A 25,072-nucleotide genomic window follows, 5' to 3' on the forward strand; every position below is an offset into this window, starting at 1 on the left:
TTGACTGCATTTAGTAAAAACAAAAGCAAATGTGGATTTGTGAAGGCACATGAGATACATGCCCATATTCACAACGAATTCTAGAAGGATATGTGAGAATCTTAATGGTGGTTACATCTGGCTGGGCAGGAGATGGGGGACTAGAAATCTGTGAGGAGGAAACATTTATTTTCTTCAAACATTTTTATACTATGAATTTTTTTTGCATGTGAACATACTGCATTCATTACACTTTTATTAATAAAAAGAACTAGACTTTTAAAATCCTTCTTCTATTGAGATGATTGTCATTCATTTAGGAAACATCAGTGTTTAGGGTCAGCACTGGGAGGAGCTTGTCTCAAAGCACATTTAAGTTTTACAGAGCAGAACAGACGAGCCGTGGTTCCTTTGCTGCTGACCTAGCTCAGGGCTCTTATCGAACCTGTATCTCAGCCCTGATAACCGATCTGAAAATCTATCACTACAGCAAATAATTGCTCTAAAGATGTAAGTAAGATCCTTCCTTGGTGTTAATCAAACATTAATGATATTTATTGAATATGTATGTGCCCGGTCCTGTGGGAGATACAAAGGAAAAGGATTATAGTCTTGCTCAAGAAATTCATAATCTCACAGAAGAGAAAACACGCACGCGAGGAGCAGAGAATGATTAATGCCGTGCAAACACATTGTGTGCTGAGAAAAGGAGAAGTCAGTGTGGGTATGCAGAGTCAAGGTTCATGATAGAAATGAGAGGGCAGACTTGATTTTAACAGATGAGCTGGATTTAGATACACAGCGGGGAGAAAATTACATAAAACTGCCTGAAAGAGTGTACAGAAGAAACCGCGATAGTGAGATTCAGTATAACTAGAGATGGGGGATAGGAAAAAGTATAAAATAAGTAATTAGTAGGAGTAAAGTACAATGTGATATATATTTTTAAAAACAAGCAAAAATTGGGCTTCCCTGGTGGTGCAGTGGTTGAGAGTCCACCTGCCGATACAGGGCACATGGGTTTGTGCCCCGGTCCGGGAAGATCCCACATGCCTCGGAGCGGCTGAACCCGTGAGCCATGGCTGCTGAGCCTGCGCGTCTGGAGCCTGTGCTCCGCAACTGGAGAGGCCACAACAGTGAGAGGCCCACGTACCGCAAAAAAAAAAAAAAACCAAAAAAAAAACCAAGCAAAAATTAAGATTTTATAAAAGAGGCAAAGGAGAGTTTTAACAAGTATTTGACAGCAACAGGGTGCAAGGCAGAGTAAATTTGCATTCTTTGCTTCCTTTAGGCTTGCTTTTTTGACATGAAAAATAAAATAAACAAACGTTATTTCAATACCTCACTTCCAGACCCGGATTCTAGTGGTCTCTTCTTCCTTGGTCCAATAGCTGCAAGAGCTGTGAGATTAGCATCTCTATGCTGTATCTGCGCGAGCTCCAACTGTTGTAACTAGAAGATGGAATTAAAAAAAAGAAAAAAATCAACGTTTACACACAGTGATGCTCAAAGGGGGAAAGAAACTGATCACTAAGCCCACTTCTCTGTTCTTTACTAAATACGTGACAGTGTAAAATAAATATCAGATTTCCCTAACAGCCAACAGTACATCATTTCTTGATCCCTTTTCTCTAACAAACTCTTTATTCCTGAATCTCTAAATAGAAGAGGCAGAATTTAGGTAAGGAAGAAGTATGGAATAGAAGAAAAAGAAGAAAAGAAGCACCCCTAGAGCTTAAGCTCTCCTTAGTTTAAGCACAGGTTAAGAAATGCCTGAAGAATAAGTTGAACGGTAAATTGGAGGGAAAGTGGCCAAAATACAGTCAAACTTTTTGGAATAAGAGAGAATTACAGTTGGCCTTTGAACGACAGATGTGGGGGGTAGAGGTGCAGACCCTCTATGCAGTAGAAAGTTCACATGTAACTTATCGTTGGCTCTCCACATCCGAGGTTCCTCCATATCCACGTATCTGCATCCATTAATTCAACTAACTGAGAATCGTGTAGCACTGTAGTAGGTACTTAGTGAACAAAACATGCATAAAAGGGAACCCACGCAATTCAAACCTGTGTTGTTCAAAGGTCAACGGTACTTAAAAATAGTTTCTGTATATTATAGGAAACAGTTCTATGCTGTATGATTTACAAAGCACTTCCTTAAAATTAACTCAGTTAACTCTTACAACGACACTGAAAGTTATATATTAACTGCCATAATAACATGAAAATTATACATATACTTTTTTTTTAATAACTAAGAGAGAAAGTGAGGTTTTAAGAAATTGGGAAAACTTCATAAAGGTCACACAAATAATAAGTGGTAGAAACAGAACGCAGAGCCAAGTCTTCTCATTATAAACCTTTTCAATATATCACACTTTCTTATGGATTTACTCTGTATCTATCTTCATGTCAACAATTGAAAGTGAGTTAGTATTGTTTTGTTGTACAGCTTTCATTATGCCTAACCCAAATGACCAAATCTACAAGGTATAATTTTTTAGTATTTGGGCACTAAACTATTCAGGGGCACCCATCAAAGATGCCTCATTAAGGTAGATAAATTTAAGATATTAAAACTGGGAAATAAATGCATGAAACATAGCATCATTTCACGAAGGCAAGTAAGTGTCAAATGTATTCTTTAAAAAAAACAAGGTGAAAAAGTCAAAATAAAATATCACTATACAGGTTGCTAAGTTTTTCTGGAAAAGGAAGCAGGCTTAATTCCCACCGAAATCTTATTAGTGTGGAGAAGAAGGAAGAAAGAACCTGGCACTGGTTGCTAGATAAATATTCAAACAAGATCAGACTCCAAGATAGTCAACTGAAAGTAACCTATTGGGGAACCATAAAGTTATCCTGAGAATATTTTTCTAAAAGAACACTAACTAAATTTTTAACATTAAAAAAAAAAAGCCTAGATGAAAGAATCAAACAATTTATGATGAAATAGGCAGTCTCAGAGAGACACAAAGTAAAGATCACTTCAAATTATTTTATAATATCAGAGGAAAGACAAAGAATAAGCCATAGGTAACTGAATCCAGCAAAGCAGAAAACACTTAACTAAAGAAAATGAACTAGGAACCATTTTCCATTTGTTCCCCAAATAACAAAGCAGAAATCCTTCATTTAAATTGTATATTTACTTATATATAAATTGCTAGAAAACTATTTTCAGGAGTTATAAACCATCTTTTGTTAATGCTGGCCTTTTAAATAAAATATATAGTTTTAGAGTCTGATGCTGTCACAACATAGAACTTGTAGGTGACAAAATATAATTTTAATTAATCTACCCTGCAGCACAAATCAAACAACAAGCTATATTTTAGTCTTTCCCTGTAGAAAAATGGCATCTGCACGATAGTCACACCAAATAAATAGTTTTAAAATTGACCTCTGTCATCAAATTCCACTACCTATATAGGAAAACATTTTCTCTCACTCTGCAAATTACACTTTGGTTTTCAGAAATCTCACAGACGTTAAGAAAATTTTGCAAACTATTAACAAAAATGGAAAGTGACAATAGGTTGGTTGTATTTACAATGAACTACCTTAAAACCAATGTATTTTGGGGCTTCCCTGGTGGCGCAGTGGTTGAGACTCCACCTGCCGATGCAGGGGACATGGGTTCGTGCCCCGGTCTGGGAAGATCGCACATGCCGTGGAGCGGCTGGGCCCGTGAGCCATGGCCGCTGAGCCTGCGCGTCTGGAGCCTGTGCTCCACAACAGGAGAGGCCACAACAGTGAGAGGCCCGCGTACCACAAAAAAACCCTATGTATTTTGGCCAGCACAATATAGAAAAACTATGGACTTTTTTTTTAAACATCTTCATTGGAGTATAATTGCTTTACAATGGTGTGTCAGTTTCTGCTTTATAACAAAGTGAATCAGCTATACATATTCACATATCACCATATCTCTTCCCTCTTGCGTCTCCCTCCTACCCTCCTTATCCCATCCCTCTAGGTGGTCACAAAGCACTGAGGTGATCTCCCTATGCCATGCGGCTGCTTCCCACTAGCTATCTATTTTATATTTGGTAGTATTTGTAAATCCATGCCACTTTCTCACTTCGTCCCAGCTTACCCTTCCCCCTCCCCGTGTGCTCCAGTCCATTCTCTATGTCTGCGTCTTTATTCCTGTCCTGCCCTTAGGTTCTTCAGAACCTTTTTTTCTTAGATGCCATATAAATGTGTTAGCATACGGTATTTTTCTTTCTGACTTACTTCACTGTGTATGACAGACTCTAGGTCCATCTACCTCACTACAAATAACTCAATTTCGTTTCTTTTTATGGCTAATATTCCATTGTATATATGTGCCACTTCTTCTTTATCCATTCATCTGTCGATGGACACTTAGGTTGCTTCCATCTCCTGGCTAATGTAAACAGAGATGCAATGAACATTGTGCTACATGACTCTTTTTGAATTATGGTTTTCTCTGCATATATGCCCAGTAGTGGGATTGCTGGGTCATACGGTAGTTCTGTTTTTAGTTGTTTTTTTTTTTTAACATCTTTATTGGGGTATAATTGCTTTACAATGGTGTGTTAGTTTCTGCTTTATAACAAAGTGAATCAGTTATACATATACATATGTTCCCATATCTCTTCCCTCTTGCGAGTCTCCCTCCCTCCCACCCTCCCTATCCCACCCCTCCAGGTGGTCACAAAGCACCGAGCCGATATCCCTGTGCCATGCGGCTGCTTCCCACTAGCTATCTACCTTACGTTTGTTAGTGTATATATGTCCATGCCTCTCTCTCGCCCTGTCACAGCTCACCTTTCCCCCTCCCCATATCCTCAAGTCCGTTCTCCAGTAGGTCTGTGTCTTTATTCCTGTCTTACCCCTAGGTTCTTCATGACATTTTTTGTTCTTAAATTCCATATATATGTGTTAGCATACGGTATTTGTCTTTTTCTTTCTGACTTACTTCACTCTGTATGACAGACTCTAGGTCTATCCACCTCATTACAAATAGCTCAATTTCATTTCTTTTTATGGCTGAGTAATATTCCATTGTATATATGTGCCACATCTTCTTTATCCATTCATCCGATGATGGGCACTTAGGTTGTTTCCATCTCCGGGCTATTGTAAATAGAGCTGCAATGAACATTTTGGTACATGAGTCTTTTTGAATTTTGGTTTTCTCAGGGTATATGCCCAGTAGTGGGATTGCTGGGTCATATGGTAGTTCTATTTTTAGTTTTTTAAGGAACCTCCATACTGTTCTCCATAGTGGATGTATCAATTTACATTCCCAACAACAGTGCAAGAGGGTCCCCGTTTCTCCACACCCTCTTCAGCATTGTTTGTAGATTTTTTGATGATGGCCATTCTGACTGGTGTGAGGTGATACCTCACTGTAGTTTTGATTTGCATTTCTCTAATGATTAGTGATGTAGAGCACTCTTTCATGTGTTTGTTGGGAATCTGTATATCTTCTTTAGAGAACTGTCTGTTTAGGTCTTCTGCCCATTTTTGAATTGGGTTGTTTGTTTTTTTGATATTGAGCTGCATGAGCTGCTTATAAATTTTGGAGATTAATCCTTTGTCAGTTGCTTCGTTTGCAAATATTTTATCCCATTCTGAGGGTTGCTTTTCGTATTGTTTATGGTTTCCTTTGCTGAGCAAAAGCTTTTAAGTTTCATTAGGTCCCCTTTGTTTATTTTTGTTTTTATTTCCATTTCTCTAGGAGGTGGGTCAAAAAGGACCTTGCTGTGATTTATGTCATAGAGTGTTCTGCCTATGTTTTCCTCTAGGAGTTTTATAGTGTCCGCCCTTACATTAGGTCTTTAATCCATTTTGAGTTTATTTTTGTGTATGGTGTTAGGGAGTGTTCTAATTTCATTCTTTTACATGTAGCTGTCCAGTTTTCCCAGCACCACTTATTGAAGGGGCTGTCTTTTCTCCATTGTATATTCTTGATCCTTCATCAAAAATAAGGTGACCATGAGATTGGTTCAAGATGGCAGAGTAGAAGGACGTGCTCTTACTTCCTCTTGTGAGAGCACTGGAATCACAACTAACTTCTGAGCAATCATCAACAGGAAGACACTGGAACTCACCAAAAAAGATACCCCACATCCAAAGACAAAGGAGAAGCCACAATGAGACGGTAGGAAGGGCGCAATCACAATAAAATCAAATCCCATAACTGCTGCATGGGTGACTCACAAACTGGAGAACCTTATACCACAGAAGTCCACCCACTGCAGTGAAGGTTCTGAGCCCCACGTCAGGCTTCCCAACCTGGGGGTCTGGCAACGGGAGGAGGACTTCCTAGAGAATCAGACTTTGAAGGCTAGCGGGATTTGACAGCAGGACTTTGACAGGACTGGGAGAAACAGAGACTAGACTCTAGGAGGGCACACACAAAGTACTGTGGGAATCAGGACACAGGGGAAGGATCAGTGACCCCATAGGAGACTGAACCAGAACTACCTACTAGTGTTGGAGGATCTCCTTCAGAAGCGGGGGGTGGCTGTGTCTCACCGTGAGGACAAGGACACTGGCAGCAGAAGCTCTGGGAAGTACTCCTTGGTGTGAGCCTTCCCAGAGTCTGCCATTAGTCCCACCAAAGAACCCTAGTAGGCTCCAGTGTTGGGTCGCAGCAGGCCAAACAACCAACAGGGAGGGAACCCAGCCCCACCCATCAGTAGTCAAGAGGATTAAAGTTTTACTGAGCTTTGCCCACCAGAGCAACACTCAGCTCTACCCACCACCAGTCCCTTCCATCAGGATGCTTGCACAAGCCTCTTAGATAGCCTCATCCACCAGAGGGAAGACAGCAGAAGCAGGATGAACTACAATCCAGCCTGTGGAACAAAAACCACATTCAAAGAAAGACAAGATGAAAAGGCAGAGGGCTATGTACCAGATGAAGGAACAAGATAAAGCCCCAGAAAAACAACTAAATGAAGTGGAGATAGGCAACCTTCCAGAAAAACAATTCAGAATAATGACACTTAAGATGATCCAGGACCTCGGAAAAAGAATGGAGGCAAAGATTGAGAAGATGCAAGAAATGTTTAACAAAGACCTAGAAGAATTAAAGAACAAACAGAGATGAACAGTACAATAAGTGAAATGAAAAATACACTAGAAGGAATCAATATCAGAATAACTGAGGCAGAAGAACGGATAAGTGACCTGGAAGACAGAATGGTAGAATTCACTGCTGCGGAGAAGAATAAAGAAAAAAGAATGAAAAGAAATAATGACAGCCTAAGACACCTCTGGGACAACGTTAAACACAACAACATTCACATTACAGGGGTCCAGAAGGAGAAGAAAGAGAGAAAGGACGTGAGAAAATATTTGAAGATATTATAGTCGAAAACTTCCCTAACATGAGAAAGGAAAGAGCCACCCAAGTCCAGAAAGTGCACAGTCCCATACAGGATAAACCCAAGGAGAAACACGCCGAGACGCATAGTAATCAAATTGGCAAAACTTAAAGACAAAGAAAAATTATTGAAAGCAGCAAGGGAAAAATGAAATATAATATACAAGGGAACTCCCATGAGGTTAACAGATGATTTCCCAGCAGAAACTCTACAAGCCAGAAGGGAGTGGCAAGATATACTTAAGTGATGAAAGAGAAGAACCTACAACCAAGATTACTCTACCCAGCAAGGATCTCATTCAGATTCGATGGAGAAATGAAAAGCTTTACAGACAAGCAAAGGCTAAGAGAATTCAGCACCACCAAACCAGCTCTCGAGTAAATGCTGAAAGAACTTCTCTAAGTGGGAAACACAAGACAAGAAAAGGAGCTACAAAAACTAACCCAAAACAATTAAGAAAATGGTAATAGGAACATACATATCGATAATTACCTTAAACATGAATGGATTAAATGTTCCAACCAAAAGACACAGGCTTGCTGAATGGATACAAAAACAAGACCCAGGCTTCCCTGGTGGCGCAGTGGTTGGGAGTCCGCCTGCCGATGCAGGGGATGCGAGTTCGTGCCCCGGTCCGGGAGGATCCCACGTGCCGTGGAGCGGCTGGGCCCATGAGCCATGGCCGCTGGGCCTGCGCGTCCGGAGCCTGTGCTCCGCGATGGGAGAGGCCACGGTGGTGAGAGGCCCACATACAGCAAAAGAAAAAAAAACCCTCAGAAAACAAGACCCATCTATATGCTGTCTACAAGAGACCCACTTCAGACCTAGGGACACATACAGACTGAAAGTGAGGGGATGGAAAGATATTCCATGCAAATGAAAATCAAAAGACAGCTGGAGTTGCAATACTCGTATCAGATAAAATAGACTTTAAAATAAAGAATGTTACAAGAGACAAGGAAAGACAGTACATAACGGTCAAGGGATCAATCCAAGAAAAAGATATAACAATTATAAATATATAGGCACCCAACAAAGGAGCACCTCAATACATAAGGCAACTGCTAACAGCTATAAAAGAGGAAATTGACAGTAACACAATAATAGTGGGGGACTTTTTTAACGCCTCACTTACACCAATGGACGGATCATCCAAACAGAAAATTAATAAGGAAACACAAGCTTTAAACGACACAACAGACCAGATAGATTTAGTTGATACTTATAGGAGATTCCATCCAAAAACAACAGATTACACTTTCTTCTCAAGTGTGCATGGAACATTCTCTAGAATAGATCACCTCTTGGGTCACAAATCAAGCCTCAGTAAATTTAAGAAAATTGAAATCATATCAAGCATCTTTTCTGACCACAATGCTATGAGATAACAAATCAATTACAGGGGAAAAAAACGTAAAAAACACAAACACATGGAGGCTAAACAATACGTTACTGAATAACCAAGAGATCACGAAAGAAATCAAAGAGGAAATCAAAAAATACCTAGAGACAAATGACAATGAAAACACGATGATCCAAAACCTACGGGATGCAGCAAAAGTAGTTCTAAGAGGGAAGTTTATAGCAATATAAGCCTACGTCAAGAAACAAGAAATATCTCAAATGAACGATCTAAACTTACACCTAAAGTAACTAGAGAAAGAAGAACAAAGAAAACCCAAAGTTAGCAGACAGAAAGAAATCATAAAGTCAGAGCAGAAACAAATGAAAAAGAAATGAAGGAAAGAATAGCAAAGATCAATAAAACTAAAAGCTGGTTCTTTGAAAAGATAAACAAAATTGATAAACCATTAGCCACACTCATCAAGAAAAAGAGGGAGAGGACTCAAATCAATATAATTAGAAATGAAAAAGGAGAAGTTACAACAGACACCGTAGAAATACAAAGCATCCTAAGAGGCTACTATAAGCAACTCTATGCCAATAAAATGGACAACTTGGAAGAAATGGACAAATTCTTAGAAAGGTATAACCTTCCAAGATTGAACCAAGAAGAAATAGAAAATATGAACAGACCAATCACAAGTAATGAAATTGAAACTGTGATTAAAAATCTTCCAACAAACAAAAGTTCAGGACCAGATGGCTTCACAGCTGAATTCTACCAAACATTTAGAGAAGAGCTAACATCCACCCTTCTAAAACTCTTCCAAAAAACTGCAGAGGAGGGCTTCCCTGGTGGCGCAGTGGTTGAGAGTCCGCCTGCCGATGCAGGGCACGTGGGTTCGTGCCCCGGTCCGGGAAGATCCCACATGCCGCGGAGCGGCTGGGCCCGTGAGCCATGGCCGCTGAGCCTGCGCGTCCGGAGCCTGTGCTCTGCAACGGGAGAGGCCACAACAGTGAGAGGCCCGCGTACCGCAAAAAAAAAAAAAAAAAAAAACTGCAGAGGAAGGAAACCCTAAACTCATTCTATGAGGCCACCATCACCCTGATAGCAAAATCAGACAAAGATGTCACAAAGAAAGAAAATTACAGACCAATATCACTGATGAATATAGATGCAAAAATCCTCAACAAAATACTAGCAAACAGAATTCAACAACACATTAAAAGGATCATACCCCATGATCAAGTGGGATTTATCCCAGGGATGCAAGGATTCTTCAATATACACAAATCAATCAATGTGATACACCATATTAACAAACTGAAGAAGTAAAACCGTATGATCATCTCAATAGATGCAGAAAAAGCTTTTGACAAAATTCAACATTCATTTATGATAAAACTCTCCAGAAAGTGGGCATAGAGGGAACCTACCTCAACATAATAAAGGCCATATATGACAAACTCACAGCAAACATCATTCTCAATGGTGAAAAACTGAAAGCATTTCTTTCAAGATCAGGAACAAGACAAGGATGTCCACTGTCACCACTATTATTCAGCATAGCTTTGGAAGTCCTAGCCACGGCAATCAGAGAAGAAAAAGAAAGAAAAGGAATACAAATCAGAAAAGAAGTAAAACTGTCACTGTTTGCGGATGACATGATACTATACATAGAGAATCCTAAAGATGCCAGCAGAACACTACTAGAGCTAATCAATGAATTTGGTAAAGTTGCAGGATACAAAATTAATGCACAGAAATCTCTTGCATTCCTAAACACTAATGATGAAAAATGTGACAGAGAAATTAAGGAAACACTCCCATTTACCACAGCAACAAAAAGAATAAAATACCTAGGAATAAACCTACCGAGGAAGACAAAAGACCTGTATGCAGAAAATTATAAGACACTGATGAAAGAAATTAAAGATGATACAAACAAATGGAGAGATATACCATGTTCTTGGATTGGAAGAATCAATACTGTGAAAATGACTACACTACCCAAAACAATCTACAGATGCAATGCAATCCCTATCAAATTACCAGTGGCATTGCTTACAGAACTAGAAAAAAAAATCTTAAAATTTTTATGGAGACAGAAAAGACCCCGAATAGCCAAGGCAGTCTTCAGGGGAAAAAACAGAGCTGGAAGAATCAGACTCCCTGACTTCAGACTATACTACAAAGCTACAGTAATCAAGACAATATTGTACTGGCACAAAAACAGAAATATAGATCAATGGAACAGGATAGAAAGCCCAGAGATAAACTCATGCACCTATGGTCAACTAATCTATGACAAAGGAGGTAAGGATATACAATGGAGAAAAGAGAGTCTCTTCAATAATTGGTGCTGGGAAAACTGGACAGCTACATGTAAAAGAATAAAATTAGAACACTCCCTAACACCATACACAAAAATAAACTCAAAATGGATTAGAGATCTAAATGTAACACCAGACACTATAAAACTCTTAGAGGAAAACAGAGGAAGAACACTCTTTGACATAAATCACAGCAAGATCTTTTTTGATCCACCTCCTAGAGTAATGGAAATAAAAACAAAAGTAAACAAATAGGACCTAATGAACCTTAAAAGCTTTTACAAAGCAAAGGAAACTACAAACAAGATGATAAGACAACCCTCAGAATGGGACAAAATATTTGCAAACAAATAAATGGGCAAAGAATTAATCTCCAAAATATATAAACAGCTCATGCAGCTCAATATTAAAAAAAACAACAACACCCAATCCAAAAATGGGCAGACATTTCTCCAAAGAAGACATACAGATGGCCAAGAAGCACATGAAAAGCTGCTCAACATCACTAATTACTAGAGAAATGCAAATCAAAACTACAATGAGGTATCACCTCACACCAGTTAGAATGGGCATCATCAGAAAATCTACAAACAACAAATGCTGCAGAGGTTGTGGAGAAAAGGGAACACTCTTGTACTGTTGTTGGGAATGTAAATTGACACAGCCACTATGGAGAACAGTATGGAGGTTCCTTAAAGAACTAAAAATAGAATTATCATATGACCCAGCAATCCCACTACTGGGCATATACCCAGAGAAAACCATAATTCAAAAAGACACATGCACACCAATGTTCATTGCAGCACTATTTACAATAGCCAGGTCATGGAAGCAACCTAAATGCCCATCGACAGATGAATGGATAAAGACGATGTGGTACATATATACCATGGACTATTACTCAGCCATAAAAAGGAATGAAATTGGGTCATTTGTTGAGATGTGGATGCATCTAGAGACTGTCATAAACAGTGAAGTCAGAAAGAGAAAAACAAATATCGTATATTAACGCATATATGTGGAACCTAAAAAATGGTACAGATGAACCAGTTTCTAGAGCAGAAATTGAGACAGAGAAGTAGAGAAAAAATGTATGGACACCAAGTGGGGAAAGAGGCGGGGGCTGGGGGTTGTGGTGTGATGAATTGGGAGATTGGGACTGACATATATACACTACTATGTATAATATGGATAACTAATAAGAACCTGCTGTATAAAAAGATAAATAAAATTAAAATATTAAAAAAAAAGAAGGTGGCCATATGTGCATGGGTTTATCTTTGGGCTTTCTATCCTGTTCCATTGATTCATATTTCTGTTTCTGTGCCAGTACAATATTGTCTTGGTTACTGTAGCTTTGTAGTAGAGTCTGAAGTCAGGGAGCCTGATTCCTCCAGCTATGTTTTTCGTTCTCCAGATTGCTCTGGCTATTCGGGATCTTTTGTGTTTCCATACAAACTGTGAAATTTTTTGTTCTAGTTCTGTGAAAAATGCCATTGGTAGTTTGATAGGGATTGCGTTGAATGTGTAGATTGCTTTGAGTAGTATTGTCATTTTCACAATATTGATTCTTCCAATCCAAGAACACGGTATATCTCTCCATCTATTTGCATATTTAATTTCTTTCATCCATGTCTTACAGTTTCCTGAGTACAGGTCTTTTGTCTCCTTAGGTAGGTTTATTTCTAGGTATTTTATTCTTTTTGTTGCAATGGTAAATGGGAGTGTTTCCTTAATTTCTCTTTTAGACTTTTCATCATGAGTGTATAGGAATGCAAGAGTTTTCTGTGCCTTAATTTTGTATCCTGCTACTCTACCAAATTCATTGATTTGGTCTAGCAGTTTTCTGGTAGAATCTTAAGGATTCTTTACGTATAGTATCATGTTATCTGCAGAAAGTGACAGCTTTACTTTTTCTTTTCTGATTTGGATTCCTTTTATTTCTTTTTCTTCTCTGAGGGCTGTGGCTAAAGCTTCCAAAACTATGCTCAATAATAGTGGTGAGTGTGGGCAACCTTGTCTTGTTCCTGATCTTAGTGGAAATGCTTTCAGTTTTTCACCATTGAGAACGATGTTGGCTGTGGGTTTGTCATATATAGCCTTAATAATGTTGAGGTAAGTTCCCTGTATGCCTACTTTCTGGAGGGTTTTATCATAAATGGGTGTTGAATTTTGTCGAAAGCTTTTTCGGCATCTACTGAGGTGATCATATGGTTTTTATCCTTCAGTTTGTTAATATGGTGTATCACATTGATTGATTTGTGTATATTGAAGAATCCTTGCATCCCTGGGATAAACCACACTTGATCATGGTGTATGATCCTTTTAATATGCTGTTGGATGCTGTTTGCTAGTATTTTGTTCAGGATGTTTTTGCATCTATGTTCATCAGTGATATTGGCCTGAAGTTTTCTTTCTTTGTGACATCTTTGCCTGGTTTTGGTATCAGGGTGATGGTGGCCTCGTAGAATGAGTTTGGGAGTGTTCCTCCCTCTGCCATATTTTGGAAGAGTTTGAGAAGGACAGGTGTTAGCTCTTCTCTAAATGTCTGATAGAATTTGCCTGTGAAGCCATTTGGTCCTGGGCTTTCGTTTGTTGGAAGATTTTTAATCACAGTTTCAATTTCAGTGCTTGTGATTGGTCTGTTTACATTTTCTATTTCTTCCTCGTTCAGTCTTGGAAGGTTGTGGTTTTCTAAGAATTTGTCCATTTCTTCCAGGTTGTCCATTTTATTGGCATATAGTTGCTTGTAGTAGCCTCTTAGGATGCTTTGTATTTCTGCAGTGTAAGCTGTTATTTCTCCTTTTTCATTTCTAATTCTATTGATTTGGGTCTTCTCCCTGTTTTTCTTGATCAGTCTGGCTAATGGTTTATCGATTTTGTTTATCTTCTCAAAGAATCAGCTTTTAGTTTTACTGATCTTTGCTACTGTTTCCTTCATTTCTTTTTCATTTGTTTCTGCTCTGATATTTATGATTTCTTTCCTTCTGCTAACTTTGGGGGTTTTTTGTTTTACTTTCTCTAATTGCTTTAGGTGTAAGGCTAGGTTGTTTATTTGAGATGTTTCTTGTTTCTTGAGGCAGGATTGTATTGCTATAAACTTCCCTCTTAGATCTACTTTTGCTGCATCCTATAGGTTTTGGGTCATTGTGTTTTCATTGTCATTTGTCTCTAGGTATTTTTTGATTTCCTCTTTGATTTCTTCAGTGATCTCTTAGTTATTAAGTAGTGTATTGTTTAGCCTCCATGTGTTTGTATTTTTTACAGATTTTTTTTCCTGTAATTGATATCTAGTCTCATAGTGTTGTGGTCAGAAAAGATACTTGATACGATTTCAATTTTCTTAAATTTACCAAGGCTTGATTTGTAACACGAGATATGATCTATCCTGGAGAATGTTCCATAAGCACTTGAGAAGAAAGTGTATTCTGTTGTTTTTGAATGGAACGTCCTATAAATATCAATTAAGTCCATCTTGTTTAATGTATCCTTTAAATCTTGTGTTTCCATATTTATTTTCATTTTAGATGATCTGTTCATTGGTGAAAGTGGGGTGTTAATGTTCCCTACTATGATTGTGTTACTGTTGATTTCCCCTTTCATGGCTGTTAGCATTTGCCTTATGTATTGAGGTGCTCCTATGTTGGGTGCATAAATATTTACAACTGTTATATCTTCTTCTTGGATGGATCCGTTGATCATTATATAGTGTCCTTCTTTGTCTCTTCTAATAGTCTTTATTTTAAAGTCCATTTTGTCTGATATGTGAATTGCTACTTCAGCTTTCTTTTGATTTCCATTTGCATGGAGTGTCTTTTTTTCATCCCCTCACTTTCAGTCTGTATGTGTCCCTAAGTCTGAAGTGGGTCTCTTGAAGACAGCATGTACACATACGGGTCTTGTTTTTGTAACCATTCAGTCAGTCTATGTCTTTTGGTTGGAGCATTTAATCCATTTACATTTAAGGTAATTATCGATATGTATGTTCCTATTACAATTTTCTTACTTGTTTTTGGTTTGTTATTGTAGGTCTTTTCCTTCTCTTGTGTTTCCTGACTAGAGAAGTTCCTTTAGCATTTGTTGTAAAGCTGACTTGGTGGTGCTGAATTCTCTTAGCTTTTGCTTGTCTGTAAAGGTTTTAATTTCTCCGTCGAATTTGAATGAGATCCTTGCTGGGTAGAGTAATGTTGGTTGTAGGTTTTTCCCTTTCATCACTTCAAATATGCCCTGCCACTCCCTTCTGGCTTGCAGAGTTTCTGCTGAAAGATCAGCTATTAACTTTATGGGAATTCCCTTGTATATTGTTTGTTCTTTTTCCGTTGCTGCTTTTAATATTTTTTCTTTGTATTTAATTTTTGATAGTTTCATTAATATGTGTCTTGGCATGTTTCTCCTTGGATTTATCCTGTATGGGACTCTCTGCCCTTTCTGGACTTGGGTGGCTATTTCCTTTCCCATATTAGGGAAGTTTTCAACTATAAACTCTTCCAATATTTTCTTAGTCCCTTTCTTTTTCTCTTCTTCTTCTGGGACTCGAATAATTTGAATGTTGGTACATTTAATATTGTTCCAGAGGTTTCTGAGACTGTCCTCAATTCTTTTCATTCTTTTTTCTTTATTCTGCTCTGCAGTAATTTTTTCCACTATTTTATCTTCCAGGTCACTTTTCCGTTCTTCTGCCTCAGTTATTCTGCTATTGATTCCTTCTAGAGAATTTTAAATTTCATTTATTGTGTGGTTCATCATTGTTTGTTTGCTCTTTAGTTCTTCTAGGTCCTTGTTAAACGTTTCTTGTTTTTTCTCCATTCTAGTTTCAAGATTTTGGATCATCTTTACTATCATCACTCTGAATTCTTTTTCAGGTAGACTGCCTACTTCCTCTTCATTTGTTTGGTCTGGTGGGGTTTTACCTTGCTCCTTCATCTGTCGTGTGTTTCTCTGTCATCTCATTTTGCTTACCTTACTGTGTTGGGGTCTCCTTTTCACAGGCTGCAGGTTCGTAGTTCCTGTTGTTTTTGGTGTCTGCCCCCAGTGGGTAATGTTGGTTCAGTGGGTTGTGTAGGGTCCCTGGTGGAGGGGACTGGTGCCTGTGTTCTGGTGGATGAGGCTGGATCTTGTCTTTCTGGTGGGCAGGTCTGCGTCCGGTGGTGTGTTTTGGGCTGTCTGTGACCTTATTATGATTTTAGGCAGCCTCTCTGCTAATGGGAGGGGTGAGTCCCCGTCTTGCTAGTTGTTTGGCATAGGGTGTCCAGCACTCGAGTGGAGCTGGGTCTTAGCATTGAGATGGAGATCTCTCGGAGAGCTTTCGCCATTTAATATTATGTGGAGCTGGGAGGTCTCTGGTGGACCAATGTCCTGAACTTGGCTCTCCCACCTCAGAGGCACAGGCCTGACACCCGGCTGGAGCACAAAGACCCTGTCAGCCACACAGCTCAGAAGAAAAGGGAGAAAAAAAGAAAGAAAGAAAGAAAAAATGAAATAAAATAAAGTTGTTAAAATAAAAAATTATTAAAATGTAATTTAAAAAAAGGAAAGAAGAAAAAACGGACAGACAGAACCCTAGGACAAATGGTAAAAGCAAAGCTATACAGACAAAATCATACAAAGAAGCATACACATACACACTCACAAAAAGAGAAAAAGGAAAAAAATATATATTTTGTTGCTCTCACAGTCCACCGCCTCAATTCTGGGATGATTCCTTGTCTATTCAGGTATCCCACAGATGCAGGGTACATAAGTTGATTGTGGAGATTTAATCCGCTGCTCCTGAGGCTACTGGGAGAGATTTCCCTTTCTCTTCTTTTTTTGCACAGCTCCTGGGGTTCAGCTTTGGATTTGGCCCGCCTCTGCGTGCAGATTGCCTGAAGGCATCTGTTTCTGTCCAGACAGGACGGGGTTAAAGGAGTGGCTGATTAGGGGGCTCTGGCTCACTCAGGCCGCGGGGAGGGAGGGGTACGGAATGCGGGGTGAGACTAGACGTTGCAACAGCCTGAGGTGCGCCTGGGTGTTCTCCCGGAGAAGTTGTCTCTGGATCATGGGACCCTGGCAGTGGCCGGCTGCACAGCCTCCTGGGAGGGGAGGTGTGGATAGTGACCTGTGCTTGCACCCAGGCTTCTTGGTGGCTGCAACAGCAGCCTTAGCCTTTCATGCCCATCTCTGGTGTCTGCGCTGATAGCGGTGGCTTGCGCCCGTCTCTGGAGCTCGTTTAGGCTGTGCTCTGAATCTCCTCTCGTTGCGCACCCCAAAACAATGGTCTCTTGCCTCTTAGGCAGGTCCAGAGTTTTTCCCGGACTCCCTCCCGGCTAGCTGTGGCAAACTAGCCCCTTTCAGGCTGTCTTCACGCAGCCAACCCTAGTCCTCTCCCTGGGATCTGACCTCCGAAGCCATAGCCTCAGCTCCCAGCCCCCGCGTGCCCCGGCGGGTGAGCGCACAAGCCTCTCAGGCTGGTGAGTGCCGGCCGGCACCGATCCTCTGTGTGGGAATCTCTCCGCTTTGCTCTCTGCACCCCTGTTGCTGTGCTCTCCTCCGAAGCCTCCCAGCTGCCCACCCTCCGTCTCCACCAGTGAAGGTGCTTCCTAGTGTGTGGAAGCTTGTCCTCCTTCACAGCTTCCTCCCAGAGGTGCAGGTCCTGCCCCTATTCTTTTGTCTCTGTTTTTTCTTTTCTCTTTTGCCCTACACAGGTACATGGGGAGTTTCTTGCCATTTGTGAGGTCTGAGGTCTTCTGCCAGCGTTCAGTAGGTGTTCTGTAGGAGTTGTTCCACATGTAGATGTATTTCTGATGTATTTGTGGGGAGGAAAGTGATCTCCACATCTTACTCTTCTGCCATCTTGAAGGTCTCTGAAAAACTATGCACTTTTAACTGGAACAGGAGGATGTTCTGGGCATTAATGTGGACTTGGCATACACAGTGGGTGAAAATGACATGCAAGCTCAGTTCAGTAAAAACAGCCATTGAATTAGAGGTTTGCTGGTGGAAACGGGATTGCAAGTGACATGCTTATCTACACAGAAAACCTCAAGGTAGATAAAAAAAAAAAACAAAACCAAAAAGCCTCCTAGGACCAATGAATGAGTTTAGTAAGGCAACAAGACTCAAGGTCAATACATAGAATAATCGTATTTCTAAATATCATTAAGGTAAAGTCTGAAACTTAAATTTTTAAAAATCCCGCTTATAATAGCTTTCCCCAAAATGAAATACTTAGGTATCAATCTAACATGTACAGGTATCTGTATGCTGTAAACCACAAGACACAGATGAAAGAAATAAAGGAAAATACAGATAAATGGAGAGACATGCTGCATTCATGGATTGTAAGATTCAACATAGTAAAGATCTCAATTCTCTCCAAATTCATCTACAGATTTAACACAGTTCCAAAAAAATTTTTTTGTGGATATGGATAAGTTGATTGTAAAACTTACATGGAAACCGAAAAAACTAGAAAAGCTAAATCAATTTTTGGGAGAAAAAGGGAACAAAATGGAAAGAATTACACCATGCAGTTTTAAGAATTACTTATATAAGGCTACAGTAATCAAAATTATGTGTTATTGATGAAGGAATCGACACATAGGTTAATGAAACAGAATAGAGAATCGAGAAATAGAGCCACATAAATATGGCCGATTTATTTTTGACCAGGGTGGAAAACAATTCAATTGAGAAAGCAGTCATTTCAACAAATGGGGCAATTGAACATTCACATGCAAAAAAATGAATCTTGAACCTCACACCTTATAAAAAATTAACTCAAAATGTCAACTATAAACTTCTAGCAAAAAGCTTAAGGAAAAATCTTTGTAACTTGGGACCCAGAAAAGAATTCTTAGACATGACAGCCAAAGGCAGGTCTATTTTTTTTTAATTGACAAATTTGACTTCATAAAAATTAAACTTTTGCTCTGTAAAGGACACAGTTAAGAGAATGAAAGAACAAACTAATTTTTCTCTACAAGCTATATGCCTTTCTTTTTCTTGCCTTATTGTACCAACAATATAATGTTGAATAGTAGTGAAGAAAGCAGACATCCTTGCCTTTTTCCTAATCTTTGGAAGAAAGCATTCAGACTTTTCACCATTAAGAATGATTTTTAGTGGTAGGGTTTTAACAGCTGCCCTTTATCAGACTGAGAAAGTCCCTTCTATTCCAAGATTGCTGATTTATTATTAATGGATGTTGAAATCTGCCAAATGTATTTCTACATCAATTGATATAGTCACATGGTTTTTCCTTCTTAGACTATTAATATGTTAGATTTTACTGACTAATTTTTGAATACTGAACCAGCTTTGCATCCCTGGGGTAAACTCTACTTGGTCAAGATATATTATTATTTTTATATATCACTGGATTTGATTTGCTAATATTTTGGTGAAGATGGTTACATCTATGTTCATGAAGCATATTGGTCTGTAGTGTTCGTTGGTATGCTGATTAGATCAGAGTCACATATAACAAATCTGTAGCTCAAGAGTGGTAATAAGAATTAAACATAGTAATATTGGGTTGGTTTCCTGAGCTCCTCCCTTTGGCCCTCTGGCCAGAAAGCTGGGGCTTTAGTTACTCCTCTTTGCCACATAGTTCTGTGACTACATCCATGCCTAGGGTCAAGCAGCAAGAAAAAATGGGGGTGGGGAGTGGGGTAAAAGTGAGATGGCAACCTCACGGCTGGTTCAGAAGTCAGTTTGAATTCTCATCTTCTTCCCCAATTTGCCTGCTATTTACTTTTCAAAGCCTTCGAATAGCTGTTCCATGCATTCTGTCCATGTTTTATAGCTGGCAGAAACAGTATGGAATGTTTTTACTCCATCTTAACTGAAACCATTAAAAGCTAGTTTAATCAGAATTCTGACAGGAGGCTTCTGTTATATTATATTCCTACTAGCTTTTACTTCATAAAACTTAAGCCTGCTTGCTCACCTATACCAGTAAACTCTCTCAACTTCGTCCAAAAGGACCTAACAGGCTTGGCAGGTTTTCTTTTAAGGGCATCCTCATTCCTTCCTTAATGGCTAATGAAAAAGGCAGAAGTCTTCATCTCCCTTATCATTGTCTCTCTGATATCAAGTAGAAGTCCCCTAAAATTCAAGTCAGTGCCCTAGAAAGCAACAGAGCAATCATGGTTGAAAATTATTTTATCTCTGGTGTTTAGTACTTGTCTCTGTTCCTTAAAAGTATAACTATGGTAGTACTGACTTTAATCAAGAGCCAAACCACATTAACAGATTACCTTAAAAAAATCACACAAGCTCTCAGAGGTAAAACTCAGTAGAGGTACTTCTTGATGTTAAGAACATAATTTTTTAAAAAACCAAAAGGTATAGAAAAAATGAAAATGAAAACAGAAACCAAAAGCTTATTAGGCAGAATCAGAGGAGTTACATGAAGAATGAATAAGCTAGTGTCCTACAGCTAACTCCCTCAACAAATATAGGGACATATTTAACAAAAAGGGCTAAATTATCTAGATAATTATGACACTGACATAATGGGAAATCCAAAAATGAGTTTCTTTTTCATGCTCAAGGAAGGCAAGATATAGGGGGAAAATGTAGGCACAGAGAGTACAAAAGATGACAGCAGAGCTGTCCTTCATAACAAATGATCCAAAAATATGAAGTAGTGTCACCTTCAGTCTGATTTTGCTACATACTTTCGGAAAGTATAAAGGTATAAAGCAAAGGAAGGAATTGAGAGGTAAATTAATGAGCCTGTGCTCTAGAGCCCTCATGCCACAACTGCTGAAGCCCGTGCGCCTAGAGCCCGTGCTCCACAAGAGAAGCCACCACAATGAGAAGCATGTGCACCACAACAAAGAGTAGCCCCTGCTCGCTGCAACTAGAAAAAGCCTGCGCGCAGCAATGGAGACTCAACACAGCCAAAAATAAATAAATAAATATTTTAAAAAAAGAATGTCCTGCTTAGATTTCATAATTACAGTTAACATAATCTTAAACCAAAGGAAAAAAGTTTTGGAACAAGTTCCAAAAAAAATCATCTCCCTACCTTACATAAATTCAAGGATACCACAATTCAAACAGAATCCTTTTTAACCCCTTAAAGACAATTATTAAGCAGGCATTCTACCAAATCAAACAGTCACAGGGTCTGATTAATTTTTCTCCCAACCATTAAGGCTAATGATATCAGGACACTGTCCAGAACACCTGAGATACTTGGCTTGAAGTTTTTTCCTCCACTGATAATTATTTTAATTGAAGTATAGTTGATTTAAAATACCGTGTTACAGTGGTCATTGCAGCTCTATTTATAATAGCCAGGACATGGAAACAACCTAAGTGTCCACTGACAGATGAATGGACAAAGAAGATGTGGCACATATATACAATGGAATATTACTCAGCCGTAAAAAGAAATGAAACTGAGTTATTTGTAGTGAGGTGAATGGACCAAGAGACTGTCATACAGAGTGAAGTAAGTCAGAAGGAGAAAAACAAATACTGTATGCTAACACATATATATGGAATCTAAAAAAAAAAAAAAAGGTTCTGACGAACCTACGGGAAGGACAGGAATAAAGATGCAGACATAGAAAATGGACTTGAGGACAAGGGGAGGGGGAAGGGTAAGCTGGGACGAAGTGAGAGAGTGACATGGACATATATACACTACCAAATGTAAAAGAGATAGCTAGTGGGAAGCAGCCGTATAGCACAGGGAGATCAGCTTGGTGCTTTGTGACTACCTAGAGGGGTGGGATAGGGAGGGTGGGAGGGAGATGCAAGAGGGAGGAGATACAGGGATATATGTATACATATAGCTGATTCACTTTGTTATACAGCAGAAACTAACACACCATTGTAAAGCAATTATACTCCAATAAAGATGTTTAAAAAATAAATAAATAAAATACTGTGTTAGTTTCAGGTGTATAGCAAAGTGGTTCATATATATATATATTTTTTCAGATTATGTTCCATCATAGGTTATTACAAGATATTGAATATTGTTCCCTGTATTATACAATAAACCCTTGTTGCCACCTGAGATACTTGGAATCTGAAATGTATACCTGCTGGTCAGCCCTTCTAATCCATCTCTACCTTTCAGGAAAATAGTATATTCCACATAATCTCACTTGAACACTTTTCCCCTTACATGCAAACATAATACCTGATTTATGTATTATTAAAAAGAAATATAATGTGCTGTATTCATATTAGATTATATAATTTTTTTTCTAGTTCTTACTCTTATATCCTTTTTTTTATTCCCAAACTTCTTTTCATTCCTCTGGAAGGAGAAAAAGAAACCAAAAAAACTGACATATTAGTTTTTGGAAACTGACATACCCATGGGCAATCTCAAGATTATTATATTTAAGAGCTTGATGGCATCTTTCTTAAATGTATCTTAGCTAATGGTTTTAAGCTACTGGTTTTCCCTGTAATACCTCACCTTTCCCTAAATTATGACAGCTCTGTAATACAAGCAGAGATTGTATTGTTACATTCATTTTAAATACAAGGAAACAGGTAAGTTCTAAGAGGTCAAGTAACTTTCCCAAAGTGAAATCTTTCCCAAAGTGAAATCTAGATAATCCACGACTCCTGACTTCTACTTCAATGCTATTTCCTCTATAATACACACCTTTTCTATCAAAAGGATAATACATATCTCAAGACACACAGATCCTATACATCAAAATTAAAGAATGAGTACAACCTTCTGAAGAAGCTCTAAATAAAATGTTATATTTTCTATGTAAGGTTCACCAATCAAGAGATACAACCAATAAAGGTCTCTTGAGAAAATATCCATTAAAAAACCTAGTGTAGCTTTCCTGCTTCCAAAGAGAGAACCTAGTGAATGGTAATTGGATGGTATCTGAACTATGCCAGTTCAAGATGCCAATTCTCAGATTCCCAAATCACAGTATTTTATTTAACTTTCTATGACCATTTAGTCAATGGGAAAACAAAAGTGATAGATTTTAAAGGCCCCCTTCTTTCCCCTCCTAGATTCTAAGTGTGATCTCCAGAACAGTGACAGCAATAGAAAAATCACCGAAAATTTTGTTGGAAATGCAAATTCTCAGACTTCACCCAGGCCTACTGTGTCATAGATTCCTGGGGTGGTACCCAGCAACCTGTGTTTTAACAAGCCCTCCAGATAATTCTTATGCATATCGAAGTTTGAGAACTACTATCTTATTAGACTATCAATGCTTTGAAAACATTGCATTTCTGTTTCTCTGCTATGTATACAAGCTCTTTATAACTTGCCATTTTAAGAACATCTTCTCCATACTACATTAATTTGATTGCACTTTTAATGACAAACTTCAATTTTCCCTGTTCAGTGTTCCATGAGTTTTGGCTCATGCAGAACTAGTATAAAGTTTAAATACAAGTTGCTATAAATTTAATAGTTAGCCTTAACTATCATATTTCACTGACTCCATATCTTTTAAAATTTCATTAAAAAAAATCCCTTGCCCTTTTTGTACCTAAATGATATATCTTCTAATCAGTAATGAGCCTTATGAGTCAGTATTTTATTTCTTGTACAATAATGCTTCATGGAGAATTGTATTACTTATAGTTTTTATATCCTATATTTTCTATAAACAAAAATCCAAAGTCCTTCAGGGTACAAGTTTTCTAATCTGTTATGCATTTTAATTATTTAATACTTATTTTTGCCCAGTTTCTACAGGATGCACTGTGAAACTAATGTGCCAGCAGGTACATGTCATGCATTCCTTTTTCTTTCTTCTAATGTCTGATAAAAAATGAAAGTGGGGATGCTAGGAATTGTTAAAAAGAAAGTGAATTCTTTGTCTCACGCTGCACAGATGGACTAAACTCACATTTCTCAAAGGAGAAAGAAGATATTCAAAGGAAATAAGGGTCACGATATATATAACAAATGTTTAAGGAATCAGGATGTCTGAACTCCAAGGTCAGATGGTTTGCTCTGCAGAACTCTGGATGATGTGGTAAGAAAGGAAAACACTGAAGGCTAGATGGTAATCTAGGACACACAGCACACATTTCAGACAAGTCTGCAGATGCATTAAACAAAAACGTGCCTGCTTGTTTGAAGTCAGAATTTGGCAATTAGTAATCTATTTAAAACCTTTCACACATTGATGGTGAAATGGAAGAATGTCAGTACTTACATTTCAGTAAAAGTATCTAGGGGAAAAAAGCCATCACAATTTAAAAGTGTCCATATTTAAAATATAAACTTACAATACAGAGAGCGAGAACACTTATGACTTTTTTTAAAGGCAAAGATAGAAAACAGGAAAAAGATGGCCCCAAAGTTGGAACTAAAATGTTTGATATCCACAGACATTTTAGCCAGACAACAATGTTTTCAAATAGATGGATAACCTGTCAGATCAATAAGAATAGTATGCAGCAGGAGCTGCTTCAACGGATTCAGACTAGGCTGGAGGCAAACCCAAAGGCAGCCTACTTTCTTAAGTGCCAAGTGAGAATGACAAAATTGGAAGAAGTCAATAGGAAGGATGAAAAGAAATTAGACATCTTTATAAAAACCTGCTCAATTTAACAGTTTGGCTTTACACCAGAATGCAAAGAAGAAATGCATAGACTCTAAATCTGTATTCGAGAGAAGAAAACCCATGGGAGAAATGACCAAGATCAAAACTCTAGTCCTGGGCTTCCCTGGTGGCGCAGTGGTTCAGAGTCCGCCTGCTGACTCAGGGGACACGGGTTCGTGCCCCGGTCCAGGAAGATCCTACATGCCACAGAGTGGCTGGGCCCGTGAGCTATGGCCGCTAAGCCTGCGCGTCCGGAGCCTGTGCTCCGCAAAGGGAGAGGCCACAACAGTGAGAGGCCCGCGTACTGCAAAAAAAAACCCCCCAAAACCCCCCAAAACTCTAGTTCTTAACAGTTGAAAGCAACCATGGATTATAAGACTACGTATGAAGGGGATTCAAGTTGTGATTTAATATTTATATGACAAACATCACTGCTGAAACATTCCTCAGGATCAATAAAGCCTACAACTTCTCTAAACAGTTCTTTGGAGTTCTATATTTGTA

General features: G+C 38.7%; 1 protein-coding gene across 5 annotated transcripts in view; it reads right to left on the minus strand.

Moving 5' to 3' along the window:
• Window positions 1–25,072, minus strand: part of TAF4B (TATA-box binding protein associated factor 4b) — a 113,873-nt gene that overhangs the window by 18,723 nt on the left and 70,078 nt on the right. For 4 of the 5 annotated variants that reach the window (XM_060121403.1, XM_060121399.1, XM_060121401.1 and 1 more), the window contains one exon: window positions 1,321–1,431. In XM_060121403.1, the coding sequence (XP_059977386.1) occupies window positions 1,321–1,431 (111 nt within the window). Of the gene's footprint in view, window positions 1–271; window positions 559–1,320; window positions 1,432–25,072 lie in introns of those variants that run through there. The other variant, XM_060121404.1, reaches the window with a different exon arrangement.

This window comes from Lagenorhynchus albirostris, chromosome 14 (genome assembly GCF_949774975.1).
Source record: "Lagenorhynchus albirostris chromosome 14, mLagAlb1.1, whole genome shotgun sequence".
Taxonomy (NCBI): domain Eukaryota; kingdom Metazoa; phylum Chordata; class Mammalia; order Artiodactyla; family Delphinidae; genus Lagenorhynchus; species Lagenorhynchus albirostris.